This window comes from Lepidochelys kempii, chromosome 9, assembly GCF_965140265.1.
Source record: "Lepidochelys kempii isolate rLepKem1 chromosome 9, rLepKem1.hap2, whole genome shotgun sequence".
Taxonomy (NCBI): Eukaryota; Metazoa; Chordata; order Testudines; family Cheloniidae; genus Lepidochelys; species Lepidochelys kempii.
Window position 1 is genome coordinate 102,136,973 of NC_133264.1, and position 23,659 is coordinate 102,160,631.

Sequence of the window (23,659 nt, forward strand, 5' to 3'; positions counted from 1 at the left end):
ACCCTGGGCATGCAAAAGCCAGAATTCCCTATTGTTTTTCCTATAATTCACCACTCACCTGCACCACTTCCGAACTGCTTACTGCCAACATGGGCGAGGAATGTGGCATGCTTGTCTATTCTTAGGACAGAACGTGCAATCCTGTGGTACTGGGGATGACCCATGGTGGCTGCACGTGGCCGGAGAACTTGCATTTGAAAGTGGCGCATGCACTCTTGTGATCTATTTGTAGAGTGGCTGAAATCGCAGCAGTAACATTTTCAACATGCACTGAATGAGGGGAACTGATTGTTATGCAGACCTGGAATGACCTGCAGTAGTTCCAGAATTTCAGGATGTCGAAGATCACATCCCTGGAATCGTGTGCCAAGCTAGTCCCTGTCTTGCAGCACAGGACTACACCAGGATGAGAGCTGCCCTTAGTGACAATCTCCATATGGAAGCTTGAAAACCCAGATCGCTACCAGTTAGCGGGAAACCAATATGATGTGGGAAAAATCAACAAATTAATCCTCCTCCTCCTTCCTGAGCCTCCTCACTGATGCTGAATAAGAAGCATATTGCTTAGAATCTCATGGATGAAAATAAGCTAAGGCCAAATCTTGCTTTGGCTCTGTCATAAACATACAGCTAAGGGTAGCATAAAATCCCTCCCTTACCTGTAAGGGGTTAAGAAGCTCAAATAACCTGGCTGGCACCTGACCAAAAGGACCAATAAGGGAAGAAGATCCTTTCAAATCTGTGGGGGAAGGTTTTGTTTTGGGCTCTCTTTGTGTTCTCTCTCAGACAGAGAGGGACCAGGGCAGGAAAAACCATCTCTGAAATAAGCATCCAAGATTACAAAAATTTTAAGTAATAGCAAGGAAATGCGTTAGCTTATCTTTTGTTTTAGCTTGTGAATTTTCCCTATGTTAAGAGGGAGGTTTATTCCTGTTTTTTGTAACTTTAACGTTTTGCCTAGAGGGGAATCCTCTGTGTTTTAAATTTTATTACCCTGTAAAATTACCTTCCATCCTGATTTCACAGAGGTGCTTCTTTTACTTTTTTCTTTATAATAAAGTTCTGTTTTTAAGAACTTGATTGGTTTTTAGTGTCCTAAAAACTCAAGGGTCTGGTCTGTGCTCACCTTGTTTACCTATTTGGTTGGTATATTATTCTCAAGCCTCCCCAGGAAAGGGGGTAAAGGGGTTTGGGGGGATATTTTGGGGAAACAGGAACTCCAAGTGGTCCTTTTCCTGAATCTTTGTCTAACTCACTTGGTGGTAGCAGCATACCATCCAAGGACTAGGAAGAATTTGTGCCTTGAGGAAGCTTTTAACCTAAGCTGGTAGAAATAAGCTTAGGAGGTCTTTCATGCGGGTCCCCACATCTGTACCCCAGAGTTCAGAGTGGGGAGGGAACCCTGACAGTCTCCTTGGTACTAGCTATTTCCACTGTCTGGTTTATACTTCAGGCCTATCAAGAATGCACAGAAAACCAGTGGGGACTAACAAGGCCTGAACAGACTGCAGATTTCACTCTCCAGTCCCCATGGAGACAAGGTCCTGAAAAGTAAGTGCATTATAGCAAGTACTGATAGCAGGGAAAACCATTTCCAGGTCATTTGAAAAACAGGAATTTAAAAAACCCACAAGGAAATTTAATAAACAGTTGATTCATCAATGCCAGTATTGCAAGCCAAATTTCACCCAGCCTCACACTGAGGACTGGAGAAGGGCAAACATAGTATCTCTTCCTTTAAAAGCAAACCCAGGGAATGTATAAACTAGACAGCCTGACTTTGATACCTGGAAGGATAATGGAACAATTATTAAGCAATCTGTTTGTAAGCACTCTAGAGGATAATAGGGTTATAAGGAAAACCTAGCATGGATTTGTCAAGAAAAAATCATGCCAAGCCAACCTAATTTCCTTCTTTTATGGAGTACCTGGCCTAGTGGATAGGGGAATGCAGTAGATGTGATATATGTTGTGACTAATTTGAATGAATTCATATCAGCAGGGTCAAATGCTATTCACCCAAGGGTACTGAAGGAATTAGCTGAAGAAATCTCGGAGTCACTGGCAATATTTACAAATTCATGGATGACAGCAGAGGTCCCGGAAGATTGAAGAAGGGCTAACATTGTGCCAATCTTTAAAAGGGGGGAAAAGGAGGAGTCAGTGAACGATAGATCAGTCAGCCTGACTTCAATACCTGGGAAGCAACTAGAACAATGTATAAAATATTTAATTTGCGAATATCTGGAAGATGAAGAGATAATCACTAGCAGCCAAGATGGATTTACCAAGAACAAAGCATGCCAAACCACCTTGATTTCCTTCTTTGATAGGGTAACTGATTTGGTGGATGGGGGAATGCAGTAGACATAATATACCTGGACTTCAGCAAGGCCTCTGACAGTCCCCCATGACATTCTGATAAGATGGAGAAATGCAGGCTTGACAGAACTACAATTAAGTGGATACATAATTGGTTAACCAACTGCAAACAGAGTAACTATATTAATGGACTGATGTTGGATTGGAGGGTGGGCTCAAGTGGGGTTCCACAGGGGTCTGTTCTGGGTCTGGTGATGTTTAATATCAATATTACTGAGCTAGATGTAGGCATAGAGAGCAGACTGATCAAGTTTGCACATGACACAAAACTAAGCGGGTTGCTAATACTCTAGAGGATAGAGTTAAAATTCAGAGTGATCTTGAAAAATTGGAGAACTGGGCTATAGCCAAGATGAAGTTCAACAAAGACAAATCTAAGGTGCTACAATTAGGAAAGAAAAACCAAATACAGAATGGGGGAAAACTGGCTTGGCAGCAGCATGGCTGAGAAGGATCTGGGAGTTGTGGTGGATCACAACCTCAACATGAGTCAGCAATGTGATGCTGTTGCAAAAAAAGCAAATGCAATTTTATGTTGCATTCACAGAGGCAAGTCATGGGAAGTGATAGTGTCGCTCTACTTAGCGTTGGTTAGGTGTTGGTTTGCACACTGTGCAAAATTTTGGTCACCAGTGTATAGAAAGGATGTAGAGAAACTGGAAAGGATCCCAAGGCAAGTGACAAAGACGATCGAATTAAAGCCTGGATGAATGGACTATAAGGTGGATAGAAAGTTGGCTAGATTGTCGGGCTCAACGGGTAGTGATCAATGGCTCCATGTCTAGTTGGCAGCCGGTATCAAGTGGAGTGCCCCAAGGGTCGGTCCTCGGGCTGGTTTTGTTCAATATCTTCATAAATGATCTGGAGGATGGTGTGGATTGCACCCTCAGCAAGTTTGCAGATGAGACTAAACTGGGAGGAGAGGTAGATACGCTGGAGGGCAGGGATAGGATACAGAGGGACCTAGACAAATTAGAGGATTGGGCCAAAATAAATCTGATGAGGTTCAACAAGGACAAATGCAGAATCCTGCACTTAGGATGGAAGAACCCCATGCACCGCTACAGACTAGGGACCGAATGGCTCGGCAGCAGTTCTGCAGAAAAGGACCTAGGGGTTACAGTGGACGAGAAGCTGGATAGGAGTCAGCAGTGTGCCCTTGTTGCCAAGAAGGCCAATGGCATTTTGGGGTGTATAAGTAGGGGCACTGCCAGCAGATCGAGGGACGTGGTGGTTCCCCTCTATTTGACATTGGTGAGGCCTCATCTGGAGTACTGTGTCCAGTTTTGGGCCCTACATTACAAAAAGGATGTGGAAAAATTGGAAAGAGTCCAGCGGAAGACAACAAAAATCATTAGGGGACTGGAACACATGACGTATGAGGAGAGGCTGAGGGAACTGGGATTGTTTAGTCTGCGGAAGAGAAGAATGAGAGGGGATTTGATAGCTGCTTTCAACTACCTGAAAGGGGGTTCCAAAGAGGATGGGTCTAGACTGTTCTCAGTGGTAGCTGATGACAGAACAAGGAGTAATGGTCTCAAGTTGCAGTGGGGGAGGTTTAGGCTGGATATTAGGAAAAACTTTTTCACTAGGAGGGTGGTGAAACACTGGAATGCGTTACCTAGGGAGGTGGTGGAATCTCCTGCCTTACATATTTTTAAGGTCAGGCTTGACAAAGCCCTGGCTGGGATGATTTAGTTGGGGATTGGTCCTGCTTTGAGCAGGGGGTTGGACTAGATGACCTCCAGAGGTCCCTTCCAACCCTGATATTCTATGATAAGCCATATGAGCAAAGGAACTGAGCATGTTTAGTTTGGAAGAGAGGAGATTAAGGGGGGTTATGATAGCCATCTTCAGATATTTGAAAGGCTGCCACAAAAAATGAAGAAAAGTTGTTCTCTTTTTTGCCACAGAGGGCATGTAATAGGCAATGGGTTCAAACTACTGCATAGCAGATTTAGATTAAATTTCAGAAAAAAATTCCTAACTGTAAGAACAGTAGGACAATGGAACAGACTGCTTCACAGGAGGTTTTCAAAAAGAAGCTGGATAATCCCCTTTCTTGGATGGTTTAGACGCAACAAATCCTTCATGTTGGCAGGGAGTTAGATTAGCTGACTATTGTGGTCCCTTCTGATTCTATTATCTTGATTTTTAACAAGGTTTTTGACACAGTCCCACATATTCATCTAAACAAACTAGGGAAATGTGGTCTAGATAAAATTATTATAAGGTGGGTGCACAACTGGTTGAAAGAATGTACTCAAAGACTAGTTATGACTGGTTTGCTGTCAAACTGGGAGGGCATATCTACTGGGGTCCATCCTGGGTCTGACACTTTTCAATATTTTCATTGGTGGCTTGGATAATGGAGTGGAGAGTAAGCTTCTAGTCCATCTTGCCCAGTATCCTGTCTTCCAATAGTGGCCAATATCAAGTGCTTCAGAGGGATGAACAGGGAATCATCAAGTGATTCATCCCCTGTCGCCCAGTCCCAGCTTTTGACAAACAGAGGCTAGGGATACACAGAACATGGTATTGGATCCCTGTGCACCCTGACTAGTAGCCATTGATGGACCTGTCCTCCATGAACTTATCTAGTTCTTACTGGAACCCTGTTATATTTTGGCCTTCACCACATCCCCTAACAAAGAGTTCCACAGGTTGACTGTGAAGAAATACTTCCTTTTGTTTGTTTTAAATCGGCTGCCTATTAATTTCAGTGCCTAGCAATGCTTTCAGGATCATTTAGGACATTTCATTAAGGACAAGTCTTTTGTTATCTTAATCACCCTGCCTCTGTTTATAAGCAAACTCCCTGACCCAGGGGCGGAAGCTGGGAGCAGCACATTACTCATCACATATCACACTCAAGCTGTGTCGCCGTTAAGAGCTCCCTCTGGGGCTAGGGAACGCGCTGTGACTGCAGACCTCGGTACTAAACTCAGCGGAGGCTAGAGCCACTTCCCCCAACCCCCTTACTTGGTGCCCCTGCATGTGAAAACCTAAATATTTTAAGGTTTGTTTGATGATTGCTCTCATTCCGGTGAGGGCTTTTTAAAGCTTACTCAGCATCATTTCCACTCTTTTGTTTTTCTGTTCTACTTACTGTGGTGCCTACAATGCTCAGAGCGTCTTCAAAGTAGCCCCACACCTCCTCCAGCACACAAGCATCTGTGTCTGTCACTCCAGTTGGCAGAGAAAGGTGAACCAAGCTGTGCAGACATTTGCTGGGAATCAAAACAGCAACAAAGAGGAAACTTGTTAAATACCCTGTGGAATAGGCGTCGTTGATTACTCAGCAAAGCAACCAGCCACGGAACAAATGAGCTGAGTTTTAACAGCAGCAGCACTGTGGCTTGTGTCTCCATGTTGTCTGCACGACACTGCTTTGTACCCTGCCCCTTTCTGAAAGCAGAAGGACGTCCTTGCCCTGGGTCTGAGCTCCTTCCTGCAGTCTATAGATGGGAGGGAGCAGCTATTGTATTTTATAGGAGTTGCCCAACTGAAAGAAAGGGGAAAGCAGCTATTCCTATCCCAATCTCACTAAGAGGGAGCTAACTACAGGGCCCTGCATGCCTTGCTTCCCTTTGAAATAAAGAAAAACAACAGCAAACGCATGCACCTTGAAATGGTTCTTCCTGCTCATTAAGGGAAAAGGCAGCTCCTTCATGATAGCTCAGCCTGGACTTTATAAAGTCTGCTGCAGTTTCCACGATATGCATCTGATGAAGTGAGCTGTAGCTCACGAAAGCTTATGCTCTAATAAATTGGTTAGTCTCTAAGGTGCCACAAGTACTCCTTTTCTTTTTGTGAATACAGACTAACACGGCTGTTACTCTGAAACCTGACTTTAGCAGAGTGATTCACAGAGCACTGCAGTGGCAGTTCAGGTGCAGGGGGAGCAGAAGAGGGAATTCCATTACAGGGAATGGAATCTGAGGCAAAAGGACGTCAGGTGGTAGTTCAGATTCCATCTACAGCAGGTACCCTGGGCAGCTGGTTGCTCAGAACCACTATACCATATATATGGCATCCTATCTTTAAAGCTAACTCCTCCCAACCCATGTGGCTTTCCCCTCAGTTCTCTTCACTTAATTTCTTTTGAGAGGACTACAACACACGCATCCAGCTGCAGTATGCCCTATGGAGCATGTCACAGTATAAAGCCAAAACTGCTTACTGGCACCTATTTGTAGCCAATCATCTTCATTGGCTTAGTTACCACTGTGAATATAAATTGTGTTAGTGTTAATTAAAATCTGTTTACTTAACATGCTTTCTGTTGTTAAACACTAGTGCAACAAAGATAATCATGTTGAAAAAAGTGTTGACTAGTCAGGGGTAAGGCTATGTTTTAGTCATGGGAATTTTTAATAAAAATCATGGACAGGTCAGGGGCAGTAAACAAAAATTCACGGCCTGTGACCTGTCCATGACTTGTACTATATACCCCTGACTAAACCTTGAGGTGGGGGGAGCAGCCCAGGGGCGCCACAAGTGTTTGGGAGGTGGGGCAGCCTGGGGGTGCTGTAGGTGCTCAGGAGGGGGTGCTGCAGGTGCTAAGGGGGGAGCAGCCAGGACCCCCACTGGTGCTGGGGGGGAGGGGGTTGGCAGGGCTGGCAGGCTCCCTACCCAGCTCCTCGCAAGCGGCAACATGTCCCTTCCTCAGCACCTAGCTCCCTGTACTGCCCCCCCCCATGCACCGGCTCCGCAGCTCCCATTGGCCTGGAACCGCAGCCAATGGGAGCTGTGAGAGTGGTGCCTGTGGGCGGTGGCAGTGTGCAGAGCTAGGAGCTGAGGGTTAGACACGTTGCCGTTTCTGGGGAAGCCCCACAAGGTAAGCACCACCCAGAGCCCTCATACCCTCTTGTGCCCCAGCCCTGAGCCCCCTCCACACCCAAACTCCTGGTGCTGCTGGGCGGGGGGTGGCCCAAAACTGCCCCAGTGGTGGCCCGTGCAGCTGGCCCAGGGACTGCCCAAGCTGCTCAGGTGGCTCTTGGGACAGCCACACAAGCTGCTGCAGAAGTCACAGAGTTCCTGGAAAGTCTCAGAATCCATGACTTCCATGACCGCCATGACAAACTTGCAGCCTTAGTCATGGGTAATCCTAACATGACTAGTGTTGCCCATTTGTAGTAGCAGCTATTGGAGCCTTGCAGCAGGTTAGTCTCCCACTTGAAGGGAATTTGGTGACATGGAGTCAGGGTATTGTCTGTGTAATTTACTAACTTACAAAATGGGCACAAGTCCTGTTTATCTTGAGCAGAGACAACCAAAATTGCAGCAACCTCAGCCACTACTGCCCTGTCACCAAGCAGCAGCTCCCTACTTGGCACTAATTTACATAGCACACTCTCTGTTCTTGCATAAGCCTGAGTCTTTTATCTGGGACACCTTTAGTCCAAAGCTGCTTGCCCTGGACTGCATGATCTAGCAAGAGGGGCCTTGGCATGAACTCTCTTTTTGTTCCAAAGCTCTGCAACACAAAGGAAGCACAGGCATGTTTGGATGGAACCAGCTCCTTGCCAGTCTCCTTCTTGGAGGCTCTAGGGTTAATTATAACCAGCTAACACATTTTTAAACATGACTACCTTTGTCTGCACTAGTGGTCAAGTGACGTATAACATCATATTAAAACATTAGTTAAACAAAGCCAACGGAAGATTTCCTCCTTACATACTGTATGTGTGCAGCACAAGTACACAAACCTACTCCGTTACCATTATCAGCACTAATGAGCTCACCTTTGAAGAGCTCAGAGAGGAAACAGAGTCCCTGTACCCAGAAGCTCACAGTATGTCTGGAAAAAGGGTGTCTATTAAGGTCTTGTCTATATTATAGAGTTTTGTCAACAAAAGTCAGCTTTCGTCAACACAACAGTGGAGATATACACACTATAATGCTCCTTCCGCTGACAAAACTCTCCTGCTTTGCCAACAAAATAAAACCACCTTGACGAGAGGCATAGAGCTTTTTGGAGCAAAATATCAACAAAGTGTCAATGTAGACACTGTGCTTGGTTATGTCGCTGTAAATGGTCTCCAGGAGGTGTCCCACAATGCCCATTCTGACCGCTCTGGTCAGCAGTTTGAACTCTGCTGCCCTGCACCTGGGAATTTCTGAAATTCCATTTCCTGTTTGCTCAGTATGGACAGCTCACATTGCATCTTCCCAGCTGACTACGGCATCACCCCACAGCAAAATGCTCTCCTGCTCAGAGTACACCCGAGGTGTTGGATCTGCTGGCACTGTGGGGAGGAGGCTTTGCAGTCCCAGCTACGCTCCAGCTGTAGGAACTTCAGTATCTATGGTCAGATTTCTTGTGGCATGTTGGATAAGGGCTATGAATGGGACATGCATCAGTGCCATGTGAAGCTAAAGGAGCTGAGGCAAGCACACCAGAAGGCAAGGGAGTCAAATTGTTGCTCTGGTGCTGCCCGAAGACTTGCCGCTTCTATAAGGAGCTGGATGCCATCCTCGGCAGTGACCCCAACTCCTCTGCCACAAGCCATGTGGTTACTCTGGCGGGGCTGGAGATTCAACCCTGAGGATGAAGTCATGGACAAAGAGGTCAAGTTGGAGGATGATGTGGAGCACACAGCAGGACCTCTTTTCCACTCCAGAGGGGTCGAGCCTGTCCCAGCAGTCCATCTCTGGCGTGCATGAAGCAGGAGAGGGGAGCTCTGGTAAGTGATCTTTTTGAGTTGATGCTGCTTGGTTATATGAGGTAGAGCTGTCCTTTGCTTTGTTATAGTCTAGAAGTGGGTGAAGGGATAGAAATGTACAAGACTAGCTGTGTCTGCATGTGATTCGCATTCCCCTGTGCAACTAAGCAATGCAGCAGAACAGTGTGTTAATGCACACCGAGATTTCATAGGAATCCTCTAGAGAGATCTCTAGGAAACTTTCCTGGATGTACTCGCCCATCATCAGACAAAGATTCCTTGGCAGAGCTGCTTTGTTCCTCCTGTCATTTTAGGAAACTCTGCCACACCAGTTGGCAATCACTCATGGACCAACACAGCACACAGACAAGCAGCATGGGAACTCCGTCTGAAGCCGTACACATGTAGGAGATGCATGCTTGCATACCCTTAGGAGTGAAATATCAGCTTCAGTGACCCCCGCCTGTGGAAAATAGTGGCAGAATTTACAATATTGTCCCTAGTTGCCTCCTAGACCCTTTGTCCCATCTAAGTGCTCCCTGGGGCTGAACTCACCATGTTTAGGGCTTTTGCTGAGATGTGTGCTTGGCAACGGATAGCGAGAAACTGATTCATATCTCAAAGGAGGTGCATCTTACTATAATGATTTGATGCTTTGCATGCACTAAACAATCATGCTTCTGTTTACTGTTTCTTGTGCTTCTACAGATGTGGCCTTCAGAGGAACACCCTACACACCAGCAGAGCACCTCTACCAGATAAGTATCAGAGGGGTAGCCATGTTAGTCTGTATCCACACAAAAATGAGGAGTCCGGTGGCACCTTAAAGACTAACAGATTTATTTGGGCATAAGCTTTCACGGGTTAAAAAACCACTTCTTCAGCTGCATCTGAAGAAGTGTTTTTTTTACCCACAAAAGCTTATGCCCAAATAAATCTGTTAGTCTTTAAGGTGCCACCGGACTCCTCATTGTCTTCCAGATAAGGCAGCGAGCAAGGAGGACATGTTTCAAGAGATGTTCCAATCCTCAGAGGCCAAAAACCAAGAATGCAGGGCATGGAAAGAGAGTTTAAAAGAAAATTATAAAACAGGACAGCAAGGAGAGCCAGGAGTGAATTTTAATGGGCCAGGAGCGGATGATAAAAGTGATGGAGGAGCAAATGGAGATGTTAAAGTCTCTAATCATGCTGCTTGCAGAATTAATGCGTGCTCGTCCCTCCAACCCCCCACAGCTGATACAGAACTGCTTTCCATGCCATCCCCAAACTCCTCCCACACATTCCTTTCAACTTTCCGCCCAACTCAGTACCCTATTCGCTCCACCCCTTCGGACAGCTTCCAAAATGATAGCTGGACTTACAGACAGCAATAAGGGTCTACACTGCCCATCATTGTTATCCCCCTTTCCACCAATCCTTTTGTGTGTGTTGTTAATTGGTATTTAATAAAAACATACTCTCTGAAAGATAACCAATCTTTGTCTCCTACATACGGTGTTTGAATTAATACACAGTTGTAATCTGATCATTTGCTGACTACAAATCATGGTCAGAAATCATCAAAATTTCAAGAAAGGCGGCAAATTAACACAGCATGGCGGAGTGCTGTATAGAAAGACACATTACTGGTGTTCATTGTCAAAATGGTGCCTCAAAGCCTCTCTGATTCAGGTAGCTCCCCATTGTGCCCCTCTAATAGCTCTGGTATCTGGCTGCTCAAAATCAGCCACTAGGCAATTCGCCTCCACACTCCACCCCAGGAGAAACTTTTCACCCTTAGCCTCACAAATATTATTCAGCACACAGCAGGCTGCTATGACCATGGGAATATTTTCTTCATTTGGGTTTAACATGCCATAAAGGCAGCACCAGTGTGCTTTTAATCTGCCAAAGGCACATTCCATGGTCATTCTGCACTTGCTCAGCCTCTTGTTGAAGCGCTCCTTGCTGCTGTCCAGGTTTCCTGAGTAAAAGTTCCTGAGCCATGAGAGTAAAGGGTATGCTCGGTCTTCCAGGATCACCATGGGCATTTCAAAAGACTCCAGTGAAAACTTCTGATCTGAAAAGAAAGTCTCTGCTTACAGCTTTATGTACACGCCAGTGTTCCTGAAGATGCATGTGTCATGGACCTTCCTGGACCATGCCGCATTGATGTCAGTGACACGTCCAGTGATCAACAAGCGCCTGCAATACCATGGAGAGGTACCCCTTTGTACTGATGTACTACGTCACAACATGGTCCGGGGCCAAAATTGGACTCTGCATGCCATCTATCGCCTTGCCGCAGTTAGGGAATCCCACTGCTACAAAGCCATCTACTATTTCACACACATTGCCAACAGTCACAGTCCTTTGTAGCAGGATGTGATTACCTGCCCTGCACACTTGCATTCACGCAGCCCCAATGGTGGACTTCCCAACTCCAAACTGAGTCACGACTGACTGGTAGCAGTCTGTAGTTGCCAGCTTCCACACAGTGATCATCATGCTCTTCTCCACAGAGAGGGCAGCTCTTATTTTGGTGTCCTTGCCCCACAGTGCTGGGCCAAGCTCTGTGCACAGTTCCAGGAAGGTAGCTTTCTGCGTCCAAAAGTTCTGCAGTCACTGCTCATCATCCCACACCTGCATAACAATGCAATCCCACCACGCAGTGCTTGTTTCCCGAGCCCAAAAGCGACGGTCCACCGTGTGCAGCTGCTCCATGAATGTCAAAAGTAATCTGGTGTTGTTTCTTTCCATGGCACACAGCAGGTCAGGCACCTCGGATTCCTGTTAACATTGGATGCTCATGATATATTGCATAATCAGTCGTGATGTGTTCATCTACAGTGACCACAACAGTAGAGAACATTGTAGGGTCCATGCTTTCAGATATGGCAGGTAAACAGTAAATGGGGGAAATTGAAAAATGCTGTGAAATGCAGTTGGAATGGTGGGACAGAAAAAAAGTGCATCATAGGACGTTGATCCCGCATCCATGATACGCTGTGATCCACTCCACCTTCCCACAACTTCTAGCTGCAGAAGGTGTCAAGTAGTCCAGTGGGATAGCTACCCACAGTGCACTGCTCTCACTGTCGATGCTAGAGCAACAACTGCGGACGCGCTCTGCCACAGAAGGAGCGTTGTGTGAACATGCAAAAGTGATGTAATTATACTGGTTTTTGATCGTCGGCATAACTTGCATTGACAAAACTCTGTAGTGTAGACAAGGCCTAAGTGAGAGTGGATTTTATTCAATGAACATGGGCTCATCTCTTGAGCATCATGTTTTAAGCAGTCACTGGCTGTTCACAGCTGGACTAGGCTAACCTGCATGCTGATCACCCAAGTTAACTCTGCAGTGAAAACGCAGCCTTATTCAAGTAAGCAGATCCACTGAAGTCAGTGTGGCTATTGACATAAAGAGTTTGACCCCTTCTGTTTATCATCATAACCCTTGTGCTCATTACTACTACTTCTATCAAGTAACTAAGATGTTACTGTGTGCCTCACAGTCATAATACAGACAGGTTCCTGCCCCACAAGGCAAAAATCAGAGACCACAGAGAAAGGGATCTAACATGCAATCAACAACTGATTCCCTTATTTGTCTTCCTTCCCTGCCAATCCCTCACTGGAATAGTTTGACATACATCAAGGAAAAACAATGGCCAGTTGATGGGATACATGACCACCTGACTGCCTGTGCACATTACCGGCCTCAGTCCTTCTAGCAGTAATTGGTGTGAACACTAACCTGACTCTCACAGCATCAATGGCTTCCTGTTTCCTATGAAGGGTCAGAGCGCTCTTGAGGGCCCTCTTACACACAGAGGGATAATAAGCAGGAGACTCCATCGCTAATGCTTGAAAAACAAAAGAACATGGAGAAGGAAAATTAAAATGAACAAGGTCAGACCTCCCGCACATTGGTCACTGCACTGTTTCAGGGTCCCCTATGATAAATGAATGACTCTAGATTTGTATAACAGAAATGTTATTTCATAAGCAGCAATTGTATTCTTGTCCTGAGGAGCTGCTCAGTACTAGTGACTGCTGGTGCAGAGCACAAGCCAGCATGGCTTTACTTCCTTCTTGTCACAAGATCATAAATGATAGTTGCAGAGCTTAAGAAAATAGGTTCTGTAGTTAATGAGAGGTCTCTGTGTTGACTGGCTATGTCTGCTGCAGCAACACAAAAACAGAGGTGTCCTACATTAACAATGGCTATTTGGTTTTGTTTTACATTTCCTGGCAATACCATGGCTGATTTTAAAAAAAAAAAAAAAAAAAGAGAGAGAAATGCAGAATCTAGGAGTCATTCCCTGATCTACGCTAATAGTTTCAAAATAAGTGAAATGTAAACAATTTGTCATTTGGGTTCTAAGATACTCCCTCACCTTCCTGAAAGCCCATTCTAAATGCTCAAGTTCCAAAAGGCATCGCTAGAGCTTTGCGATGAGGAGACAGAGCAGTACAGCAAATGCCAGGTACAAGCTTCTCCATTATCTTTGGATTTTAAGTCAAGACTGGACATCTTCTGAAGGATCTGCTCTTGCTCAATCAGAAGTTATTGGCCTGGATACAGGAACCACTAGGGGACACTGTCTGGCCTGTGTCAGGCAGGAGGTCAGCCTAGACAATCATAATGGTTCCTTCTGGCCTTAAACTCTATGAAAAGGTTTTGGATTTTTGAGATGGAGGGAGTCTGTAAGGCTCTGACTCACATTCCATATGTATCACCAACAGGTTGATACTTCAAAATATGGAGATCTCTGGGTACTACAGTGATCACAAATACCTCCTCCAGGCAACACAGTATGCCTGGATTTTGCATAGATTTTCACTGCTACAGAGTAATAATCCTACTCACTCCAAATGAAAGAGAAAGAATATCATAAGATGCAGTCATGGCCAAGTTTCTTTACATGACCTTAACAACTATGGAAATGTAAATAGGGCCCTTACAAGCAATGGTTTCTAGAATCTTAGTCTCTATTTGTGGCAGTTCCCACACCAATTCCAGCAGGCTGTCCAGTTCTGGATCATTGAGTTTGGCTCTTGCTTCAAATTCATAAACCAGCAGCAATGTGTCTGTTGGGTCTTTGGAGAAATCTCCTGCAGAGGACACACAGTATTGCCTGTTATTAGTCAATCTGTTATAGTCAGTTTATGAAATGAAGCTGCAAGGTGCAGCTTTGCCCTCAGTACCAGGAAAATCCTTAAACCAAGGCACTGAGACTTAAAAGTAAGGAACAAACTATGAGGTTTAACAACCATGTTTGAACCGCATAAATACATACAGCACAGATTAAACTCCTGAAGTTTTCTCCCGGCATTAATCTGGAGTGAATAATCCTGAGTAAATTACACCTACATAGAGAGGACTACCTCAAAAGCAAGCAACTTTCTTAGGCCTTGGCTACACTTGTGAGTTGGAACGCATTAAATCAGCCTCGGGTGCCCTCACTCCTGAGGTGTCCACACTGGCAAGGCACGTAGAGCGTCCGGACTCTGTGGCTGGAGCACCCCTGGTAATCCACCTCCACGAGAAGCATAACGCTTGCTGTGCCCCGGCTGCAGCGCCGCGGTGCCAGTGTGGACACCCTGGTCTATTAATGCGCTCTTATCAGCCTCCATGAAGTGTCCCACAATGCCTGTTCTAACCACTCTGGTCATCACTTTGAACTCTACTGCCCTGCCCTCAAGCGACCAACCGTCAGACTCGCCCTTTAAATTCTCTTGGAATTTTGAAATTCCCCTTCCTGTTTGCTCAGCCAGGCGTACAGTCCTCTCAGCACATCTTTCCAGGTGACCATGCCTCCAGGTGCCAGGTGATCCCCAGTATGTGTTATGTTGGATCATATTAAAGAAGTTCTGTATTAAAATCACAAATGAGTTTGATTCCCCATAATTTAAATTCCAGGGTATTACTAATTAAGAGGTCTCTTGGTTTTTGGTCTCTTGTTTTTACTGTTTCTCTCCCTCTCTGTGTGAAACTTGCAAGCTGCTAATTGTGTTAGTACATCCTAAGACAGAGTCTGTTCTCAAAGCAATACTTTGTAACAACTACTCACCCAGAGAGAGCAACTCAAAGCGATACTTTGTAACAACAGAAACAACACACAGAGACCCCCCCCCCCCGCTCTTTTGTTGTATTCATCTCGCTTTGTTAACAATTGTGATTAAAATAGAGACAGAGGATGTATGTGGATGGATGCTTGGTGTGGATAATAAATGATCAGGGAGGTACCAGCCTAAGAATCCAGTGTCGATCGGCCGAAGAAGGCGTCAACTGGAAACAACCAGAGGACCCCCGGAGGGCAGACTAGAATCCACCCAACAGCCTCAAGGATGGGAGAACCGAAGAACAAGATAACATCGAGCAGCACGGAGCCGTCAGGAATGTGCCATCTGCTGATTGATTCAGCAACAGCATGATGAAGCAATTCCCATAGACTGGCATAGAAATAAATTCCTAAAAAATGGACTCTAGAAACTGAGAACTTTGGGGTCTGCAAACCAACTTCCAGGAGCATCAGATGCGCATCTGACAAGGCCCTGCTCCCTCCTCATGTCCAGGCCACCTGGCCAGTGGCTTGGCACGAGCAACTCTAAGGCTGGTAACTATGATAACAACCTTGCAGAACCCGTGTGTGTGTATGAATGAATGTGTGAATAAATATGAAATTGAATGGAATGTTATAGCTATAACTAACTGCTGACTATGATTCTTTCTGTATTCACAATAACTGTGGCATTTTGCCTTATCCCCTTTAATAAGATCCTGCTGGTTTTTATTTTATTGGTATAATATATGAAGCAATGGTGAGGTGCTGGACCTCATCACTGTTTGGGGGAGGAAGCTGTCCAGTCCCAGCTACACTCTAGCCGTAGGAATTATGATACCTACGGGCAGATATCAAGGGCCATGATAGAAAGGGGCCATGACCGGGACGCAGTGTAGTGCAGGGTTAAAGTGAAGGAGCTGCGGAATGCCTACCACAAAGCGCGGGAGGCAAACCGCCGCACTGGTGCTGCGCCCATGACCTGCTGTTTCTACAAAGAGCTGGACAAGATACTTGGGGGCGACCCCACCTCCAATTCGAAGAGCACCATGGACACTTCAGAGGCCCTGGCAGCCCAGAGGGCAACAAGGCAGGAGGAGGAAAGTGGGAGTGAGGGTGCTGAGGAGGAGGTGGGTCCAGAGCCAGAGGACAGCCCGGCATCCCTAGATGCATGCAGCCAGGAGCTGTTTTCAAGCCAGGAGGAAGGTAGCCAGTTGCAGCAGACGGTGCTTGTGGAAGAACAAACAGCAGAGGAGGTGCCCAGTAAGCAGCTTTTATTTTGGGTAGGAAGTTGTTCAGTGCAGGCTGTTGGGGCAAGGAGTGTTACAAAAAGAAGGGGTAGGGCTGCGTGCATGCCTAGATGAGGAATAAGGCGTTGATGTGGTCTCTCACATCGTGGTAATCGGCCTCAGTTATCTCACTGAATGTCTCATGCAGAAGCTGGGCAATCCACTTGCACAGGTTCCTTGGTAAAGCTACTGTACTCCTTGTCCCAGTCAGGCTAACATGTCTGCACCACTGTGCCATGCAGGGCTGGGGGGACCACTGTTGCACACAGGCAAGCTGCATAAGGGCCAGGGCGGAAGCACCATTGTAGTTGAAGACCCTCCCTTGCTTCCCAGGTTACTCTCAGCAGCGAGATAGCTTCCAGGACGAACTCCTGTGGAAAATGTGGAGACAGTTTTTAGTATTGGGGCCCTCTGCAGCTGCTGGCTCTCCCCAAGGCAAAGAACCCTAGAGGACAGTGTGGCCCTGAAATAATCAGTCCCCCTTGCCCCGTGGTTACTTACCATTTTGGGGCCCCTGTGGGTTATGTGCGCTCGCTATCTTTGGGACGGGCATTTTCTGCGATTGTGTGCACTGTGCTTGTCTTTAAGTTCAGCCAAATCATTGCTCTGTCTAATGTGAACAATGCTGCCTCTGTTAAGTGTTGCATTTTGGCTTTACAGATGCAACCTTGAGATCCCAGCGGTCCTTGTTATCAACGGCCGAAAGGCTGCAAAGAATCAGGAAGCAGCTGGAAGAAGTAAGGAGGACCTTCTGCATGAAGTCAAAAAGTACAGGAGTGGCGGGAGACCAAAAGGAGGCTCCGCCAGGGGAATGTGGATCACTGGCAACAAACCACGCAGCAGCTCCTAAGCATTATGGACCTCCAAGTGGACTCGATGCAGGCGCTCACAACACTGCAGACAGAGCAGATCCACGCCTGCCCCCCCAATCCCCACTGCAGCCCTTGTCCCAAAACTCTATCCCTTGTGCCCCCATGTCACCACCAACCCACTTTCCCCAACATCTGGTTTCTTATTGCCACCAGCTGCCTCCAACACCTGTAGCTTCACCACCCAGCCCTGCAAACTACAAACCTTACCCACTGCACTCAACCCCCATCACCATGAATTTGAGCCAGCCTGAAGTGCAGCACTCATTACACGGCACTCCAGTGAAAAACAATCAGATTGACATTTGAATATGTGACGCTGTATGGAATATGCAGAACACTGTGATGTTATTGATACCAATATTATAGAATTGCAATGAATCTGACCAGATATGCCGTATAAGGTATCTGTGAAAATGTTATAATTGGCCAAGTATGATAATCTCATTTATATGTTTGCATCACCTTTGTATGATGAGTTATAGATATGTAGGGTACAGCTGTATTTCCAAACTTGTGCTGTATCTGGATGACACTCCCAAACTAGGGTTGCCAGGTGTCTGGTTTTCAACCGGAATGCCTGATCGAAAAGGGATCCTGGTGGCTCTGGTCAGCACCACGCATTTCTGGATCCCTAGCCCAGAGCCTGTAACCCCATCCCAACCCGCTGCCCCAGCCTGGAGCCCCCTCCCGCACCCTGAACCACTCATTTCTGCACCCCCAGCCCAGCACCTGTATCCCCTCCCACACCCCAACCCCCTGCCTCAGCCCAGTCTCCTCTCATACGCTGAATTCCTCGGTTCCACCCCACAGCCTCAAGCAACCTCCTGCACTCCAAATCCCTTATCCCTGGCTCCACCCCAGAGCCAGCACCCTCAGCCAGAACCCTCACCTCCCTGATGCGCCCCAGCCCGGAGCCCCTCCCGCACTCTGAACCCCTCAGCCCCAGCCCGGAGCCCCCTCCTACACCCCAAATCCCTCATCCCTGGCTGCACCCAAGAGCCTATACCCACATCCGGAGCCCTCACCCCCTCCCACACCCCAACCGCTGGAGTCAGTCCAGTGAAAATAAGCAAGTGAGGGTGGGGAGAGTGAGTGACAGAGGGAGAGGGGATGGAGGGAGACTGGGCGGGGCCTTGGAGAAGGGGTGGGGCAGGGCAAGGGTGTTTGGTTTTGTGCAAGTAGAAAGTTGGCAACCCTACCCCAGACAGATTGGCATCAGCAATGCCTAGCCTGTTCGATGGCCCACCAAGGGTCATCAATGGTATAATGAACCTATAGAAAGAAGCCAGGGGCTACACCTTATGAGTCAGCAAGACATGTAGGGGCATGTCTGTGGACACAGAACTCTAAGGCTTTTCCATGCCATGTGCTGTGAAGCTTGTGTTTGGGAAAAAGGAAGTACCTGCCACATGGCAAAAGAATATAAAAAGCAGCTGCATCTTCTCCATTTTGTCTTCATTCCTGCTTTTTACCTCTGGAATAACTTTTCTACAAGCTGAAGCATTGAACAAAGGACTGAATGATCCATCCAAGCTGTGGATGTGTTCCAGAGGGACTTTCAAGCCAGCAAACTCACCAATACTGCTAAGAACCTGATATATGGACTTTGAAGTCTCTGTATGTATCTGATTGATTTACCATTTAAGAACTCTCTTCTTATTTCTTTATAATAAATCTTTCCTGTTAGTAGATTACATTTGAAACTATAGCTGAAAATTGGCCCACTCAGGACACCCAGAAAATAGTCAGCACAAACTTAAGAGCAAACATTATGCCCCACTGCCACCAGGAGATTGCAAAAATAAATTCCCATTCATAAAGGTCCCTGTGGGCTAAGAGGAATATTTGCCAATGTGATACAGTGTGAAAATTAGATGCTTTTGAAAAAAAAAAGTCATTTTAAGAATAAAGAGAACATATTTAGTAAAATGTATTGTTTTTTCTTTGGTGTCATCTTAGAAATTATTCCAGAGTCATCTGTCCTCTTTGCTGGTGCTACTAACTACAACATAATTACAACTCATTACAGTCATCTGGATTTGTAATTTCACTTTTCCTTGGAAACCAGGCAGTCAACATAGTGAGCCAAATTTATCACCACAGTGACTCCACTAAATGTGACCCACTCTAACAGATTCACTTCAGTTCCCACCAGCACTTCAATAAAAGTTGCCCACCCCCAGTTTCACACACTCAGTATGGCAAGTATGTATCTCCTGCTGAAAACTATGTATGTGCCACCCTGAGCTGTTAACTTTTCGAGTGCTGCACAAGATATAGGCTGAATCAGTTCAATTGTGTGATAATCATCGTAAGAAAACATCATGATGCCTATCTGAGTATTGTTTTGTCCTGTGTGTTTCACCCTATCCCAATGGTACTGAAGGGGTTAATTAACTGCATATAAAACAGTACCTGTAGATTTTACACTGCATGTGCAAAGGGACTCATCAAAAGAGAAAAGGGACTTATCAAAAGCGTAAACAGCGAGGTGGCAAAGTTTGCAGATGATGCTAAACTGCTCAAGATAGTTAAGACCAAAGCAGACTGTGAAGAACTTCAGAAAGCTCTCACAAAACTAAGTGATTGGGCAACAAAATGGCAAATGAAATTTAATGTGGATAAATGTAAAGTAATGCACAGTGGAAAAAATAATCCCACCTATACATACAATACAATGAGGGCTAATTTAGCTACAGCTAATCAGGAGAAAGATCTTGGAGTCATCATGGATAGTTCTCTGACGACGTCCACGCAGTGTGCAGCGGCAGTCAAAAAAGCAAGCAGGATGTTAGGAATCATTTAAAAAGGGATAGAGAATAAGACGGAGAATATCTTATTGCCCTTGTATAAATCCATGGCACGCCCACATCTTGAATACAGCATACAGATGTGGTCTCCTCATCTCAAAAAAGATATACTAGCATTAGAAAAGGTTCAGAAAAGGGTAACTAAAATGATTAGGGGTTTGGATCGGGTCCCATATGAGGAGAGATTAAAGAGGCTAGGACTTTTCAGCTTGGAAAAGAGGAGGTTAAGGGGGGATATGATAGAGGTCTATAAAATCATGAGTGGTGTGGAGAAAGTGAAAAAGGAAAAGTGATTTACTTGTTCCTATAATATAAGAATAAGGGGTCAGCAAATGAAATTAATGGGCAACAGGTTTAAAACAAATAAAAGGAAGTTCTTCTTCACACAGCGCACAGTCAACCGGTGGAACTCCTTGTCTGAGGAGGTTGTGAAGGTTAGGACTATAACAGGGTTTAAAAGAGAACTGGATAAATTCATGGAGGCTAAGTCTATTAATGGCTATTAGCTGGGATGGGTAAGGAATGGTGTCCCTAGCCTCTGTTTGTCAGAGGGTGGAGATGGCTGGCAGAAGAGAGATCACTTATGAAAATCCAGGAATACTTGCCGCCATGTAGGTACACACAGAAAGTTGAGAGTGACTCAAGTTACTCAGGTTAATGGAAAGCAGACATATAACAAACCCTGTCACTGGCTGGTGGTAATGAAAAGAGGCAGGGCTGAACCATATAAATATGCCTCTTCCTACTTAGAGGAGCTCAGGTTCAGGTCAAGTTAGAGCCTGGGAGAAGAGAAGAGGGATTCATTCTCAGTCCGGAGAGGGCTGCATACTGAAATACCTGTCCTGTTCATAAAGTTACTTTTCCCATCTGCACTATAACTATGTTGAGCATTTTAGTGCCCCATAATGAGCCTGCAATGGCAAGAGAAAGTTTACACTAACATCTTATCCTTATTCTATTATCTTCAAGAAAACAACACATGAACCCACACAAGTTTTTCTTTTAGAATCATAGAATATCAGGGTTGGAAGGGACCTCAAGAGGTCATCTAGTTCAATGCACTGCTCAAAGCAGGACCAATCCCCAATTTTTGCCCCAGATCCCTAAATGGCCCCCTCAAGGATTAAACTCACAACCCTGGGTTTAGAAGGCCAATACTCAAATCACTAAGCTATCCCGCCCCCCAGAGCCTTCCTGTATGCTCTTCCTGCTGGAGATCCAGAGAAGAAAAGGCATCAGACAGTTCTCTGACTTTTGGTACAGTACCTAATCCATGAATTTGAATCCTAATGTGCCACTTCAGTTAAATTGGGAAATCTAGGCATTTTTTCTCCTGTTAAACTGCACAGTGCAAGGAAACAGGTTTGGCAGAGTAAACTTTTGTTTTAAAGAACCTGGGAATTTTTGTACAGGCTGCTCTAGTCATTGGCTCTAAGTACTGCTATACTACATAATCAAACAGAATTTCTAACTTACCTGTTAGCTTCAGAACATTCCAGATTTCCCTGCATGCCTGGATGTGATGAAGGGCCTGAGACAGAAGCTCAATCTATTTTGTAAAATTAATACATTATTTTTAAACTATGTTTTTAAAAAGAAACATGAATATAAATCTCACAGCAAACTACAGTAGAGAAGCCTCCAGAGTACCTGGCTACATAATAAGTGAAAAGCCAGGCTAACTCTAATGCATCATCTGCACCCAGTTTTCTTTTTCTTCTTCTTTAGGAGAGACCGCTACACCCCATTCAAAGCATCAAGGATCCATCACACTTGAGGCTCCATTGGTCCAGGCACATAGCACTAAGACGACTCTAAGGGACATGGCTTATATGAACCATCAGCCAGAAAACATTGCTACTGAGTGCAAGACATTCTCAAAAAAGTTGAACATTCCTGTCTATGCAGTACAATGATTGCAGCCTGTCTAGTGAGTAAGAGACCGGTATCAGACACTGAACCCAAGTTCCCAGCACAGCAGTAGCACAGGGCACGATAATCTGACCAGGAATGAGAAATTGAACATCAGGCCCCTTGGCAGAGTAACAGAGGGCATTATCACCTATATTTGTACCGGAAATCAAACCCTGGAATCCAGAATGGTATTATGACCTGACACCATACATAGTTGTAAGAAGGGCCATGCATAGGTTGCAAACAAAATGAGAGCAACTAGCAGCACTGGTCTGTTCTGCATGGCTGGGCTCTCACTCCTTGTCAAAGAGGTGCAAAGGCAAGAGCGTAGTGTCACAATTAGGACTAGTACTCATAGGACAGTCACTCCCAGAGTGTTTTTAAAAAAGAAACCTATTTCTGTGCAGTGTTCTCTGCAGAAAAGACAGAGGCCCAAGCACTGAACCCTGCTCAGCAAACTTTTGCACTTATCACCACTCAACAGATTTCTGTACTTCTTCCACAACCTATTAATCTAAATATTCTCCTCCAGGATGTGTGTATGCATCAGAAAATAAAAACTGTGACCTTCATAATATTCACATCACCACCTCAGCAACTGCATAATCCTACTGCTATAGTCTTAATCTTCCTGTTCCACCCTGGTTTGTCATCACCCCTTCATACATGTTATCTTAATGTAGATTGTAATGTAAACTCCTTGGGGCAGGGACACTGGCCCAGATCCTCTGATAGTGTACATCCATTTAGCTCCATTGAAGTCAACAAAATCAATTTACAGCAGCTGAGAATTTGGTCCAATATCTTATATCGGTTGTAAAGCAACATGAAAATTTACTCTATATTGTGAAAGGATTGTATTTTCAAGCTCCCATCCTACGTGAAATAACTGAGAATTATAAAACACCGAAAGAAGCTATGTTTAGGGTACATTAAAAGCCAGATGTTCACCTGCCCCATATGTAAAGGGCCAGCACTCTACCTGTTCAGTGAGTGTTAAACTGCATCGCCCCATTTCCAGATCAACTGCTGCAGCCAACAGCAAGCATGTCTTCTGGGCAATCAGAACAGCTGTATCAGATGGACAAAACTGGGAGAACTAAAACAGAAACATGAATAGTCAGCGAGGATACTGCCAGGTCACGGCTAGCAATCAACAAAGAAAGAAACATTTTCTACTGCAGTGATAGAAAGAAAGTAGTTTACTTATCATTTCCATTTTTCCTTTATCTCCCACTGTTTGTGACACTTTTCCAGAGGCTCAAGTACCATTTCCTTCCTTCCCACTCATCTTTTTCCACCTGGAGAGCACTGATTACATCACTTCCGTTGAAGCTGACCCTTCTGGGCCTTTCTGTTTTGTCCTGGGTTTATACAACAGCAGCAGCAATGCTGACAGCACAACTGGGGGACACATTTTACTTAAAGGGACACTAGGCGGGTGAGGATTATCTTCTATTGGAACAACCTCTGCTGGTCAGAGAGACAAAATTTCAAGCTTACACAGAGCTCTTCTTCAGGTTCACTTTAGCAAAGCTTCTGATATGGTCTCCCACAGTATCCTTGCCAGCAAGTTAAAGTAGTATGGGCTGGATGAATGGACTATAAGGTGGATAGAAAGCTGGCTAGATCATCGGGCTCAACGGGTAGTGATCAATGCTCCCATGTCTAGTT

General features: G+C 45.5%; 1 protein-coding gene across 3 annotated transcripts in view; it reads right to left on the bottom strand.

Annotated features, from left to right (window-relative positions):
* The window catches only part of TEX11 (testis expressed 11), a 147,867-nt gene that overhangs the window by 6,766 nt on the left and 117,442 nt on the right, over window positions 1-23,659 (bottom strand). For all 3 annotated transcript variants that reach the window (XM_073358618.1, XM_073358619.1, XM_073358617.1), the window contains 5 exons: window positions 22,968-23,084; window positions 21,548-21,620; window positions 14,001-14,150; window positions 12,790-12,898; window positions 5,492-5,612 (listed from right to left, as the gene is read on the bottom strand). In XM_073358618.1, the coding sequence (XP_073214719.1) occupies window positions 5,492-5,612; window positions 12,790-12,898; window positions 14,001-14,150; window positions 21,548-21,620; window positions 22,968-23,084 (570 nt within the window). The remainder of the gene's footprint in view (window positions 1-5,491; window positions 5,613-12,789; window positions 12,899-14,000; window positions 14,151-21,547; window positions 21,621-22,967; window positions 23,085-23,659) is intronic.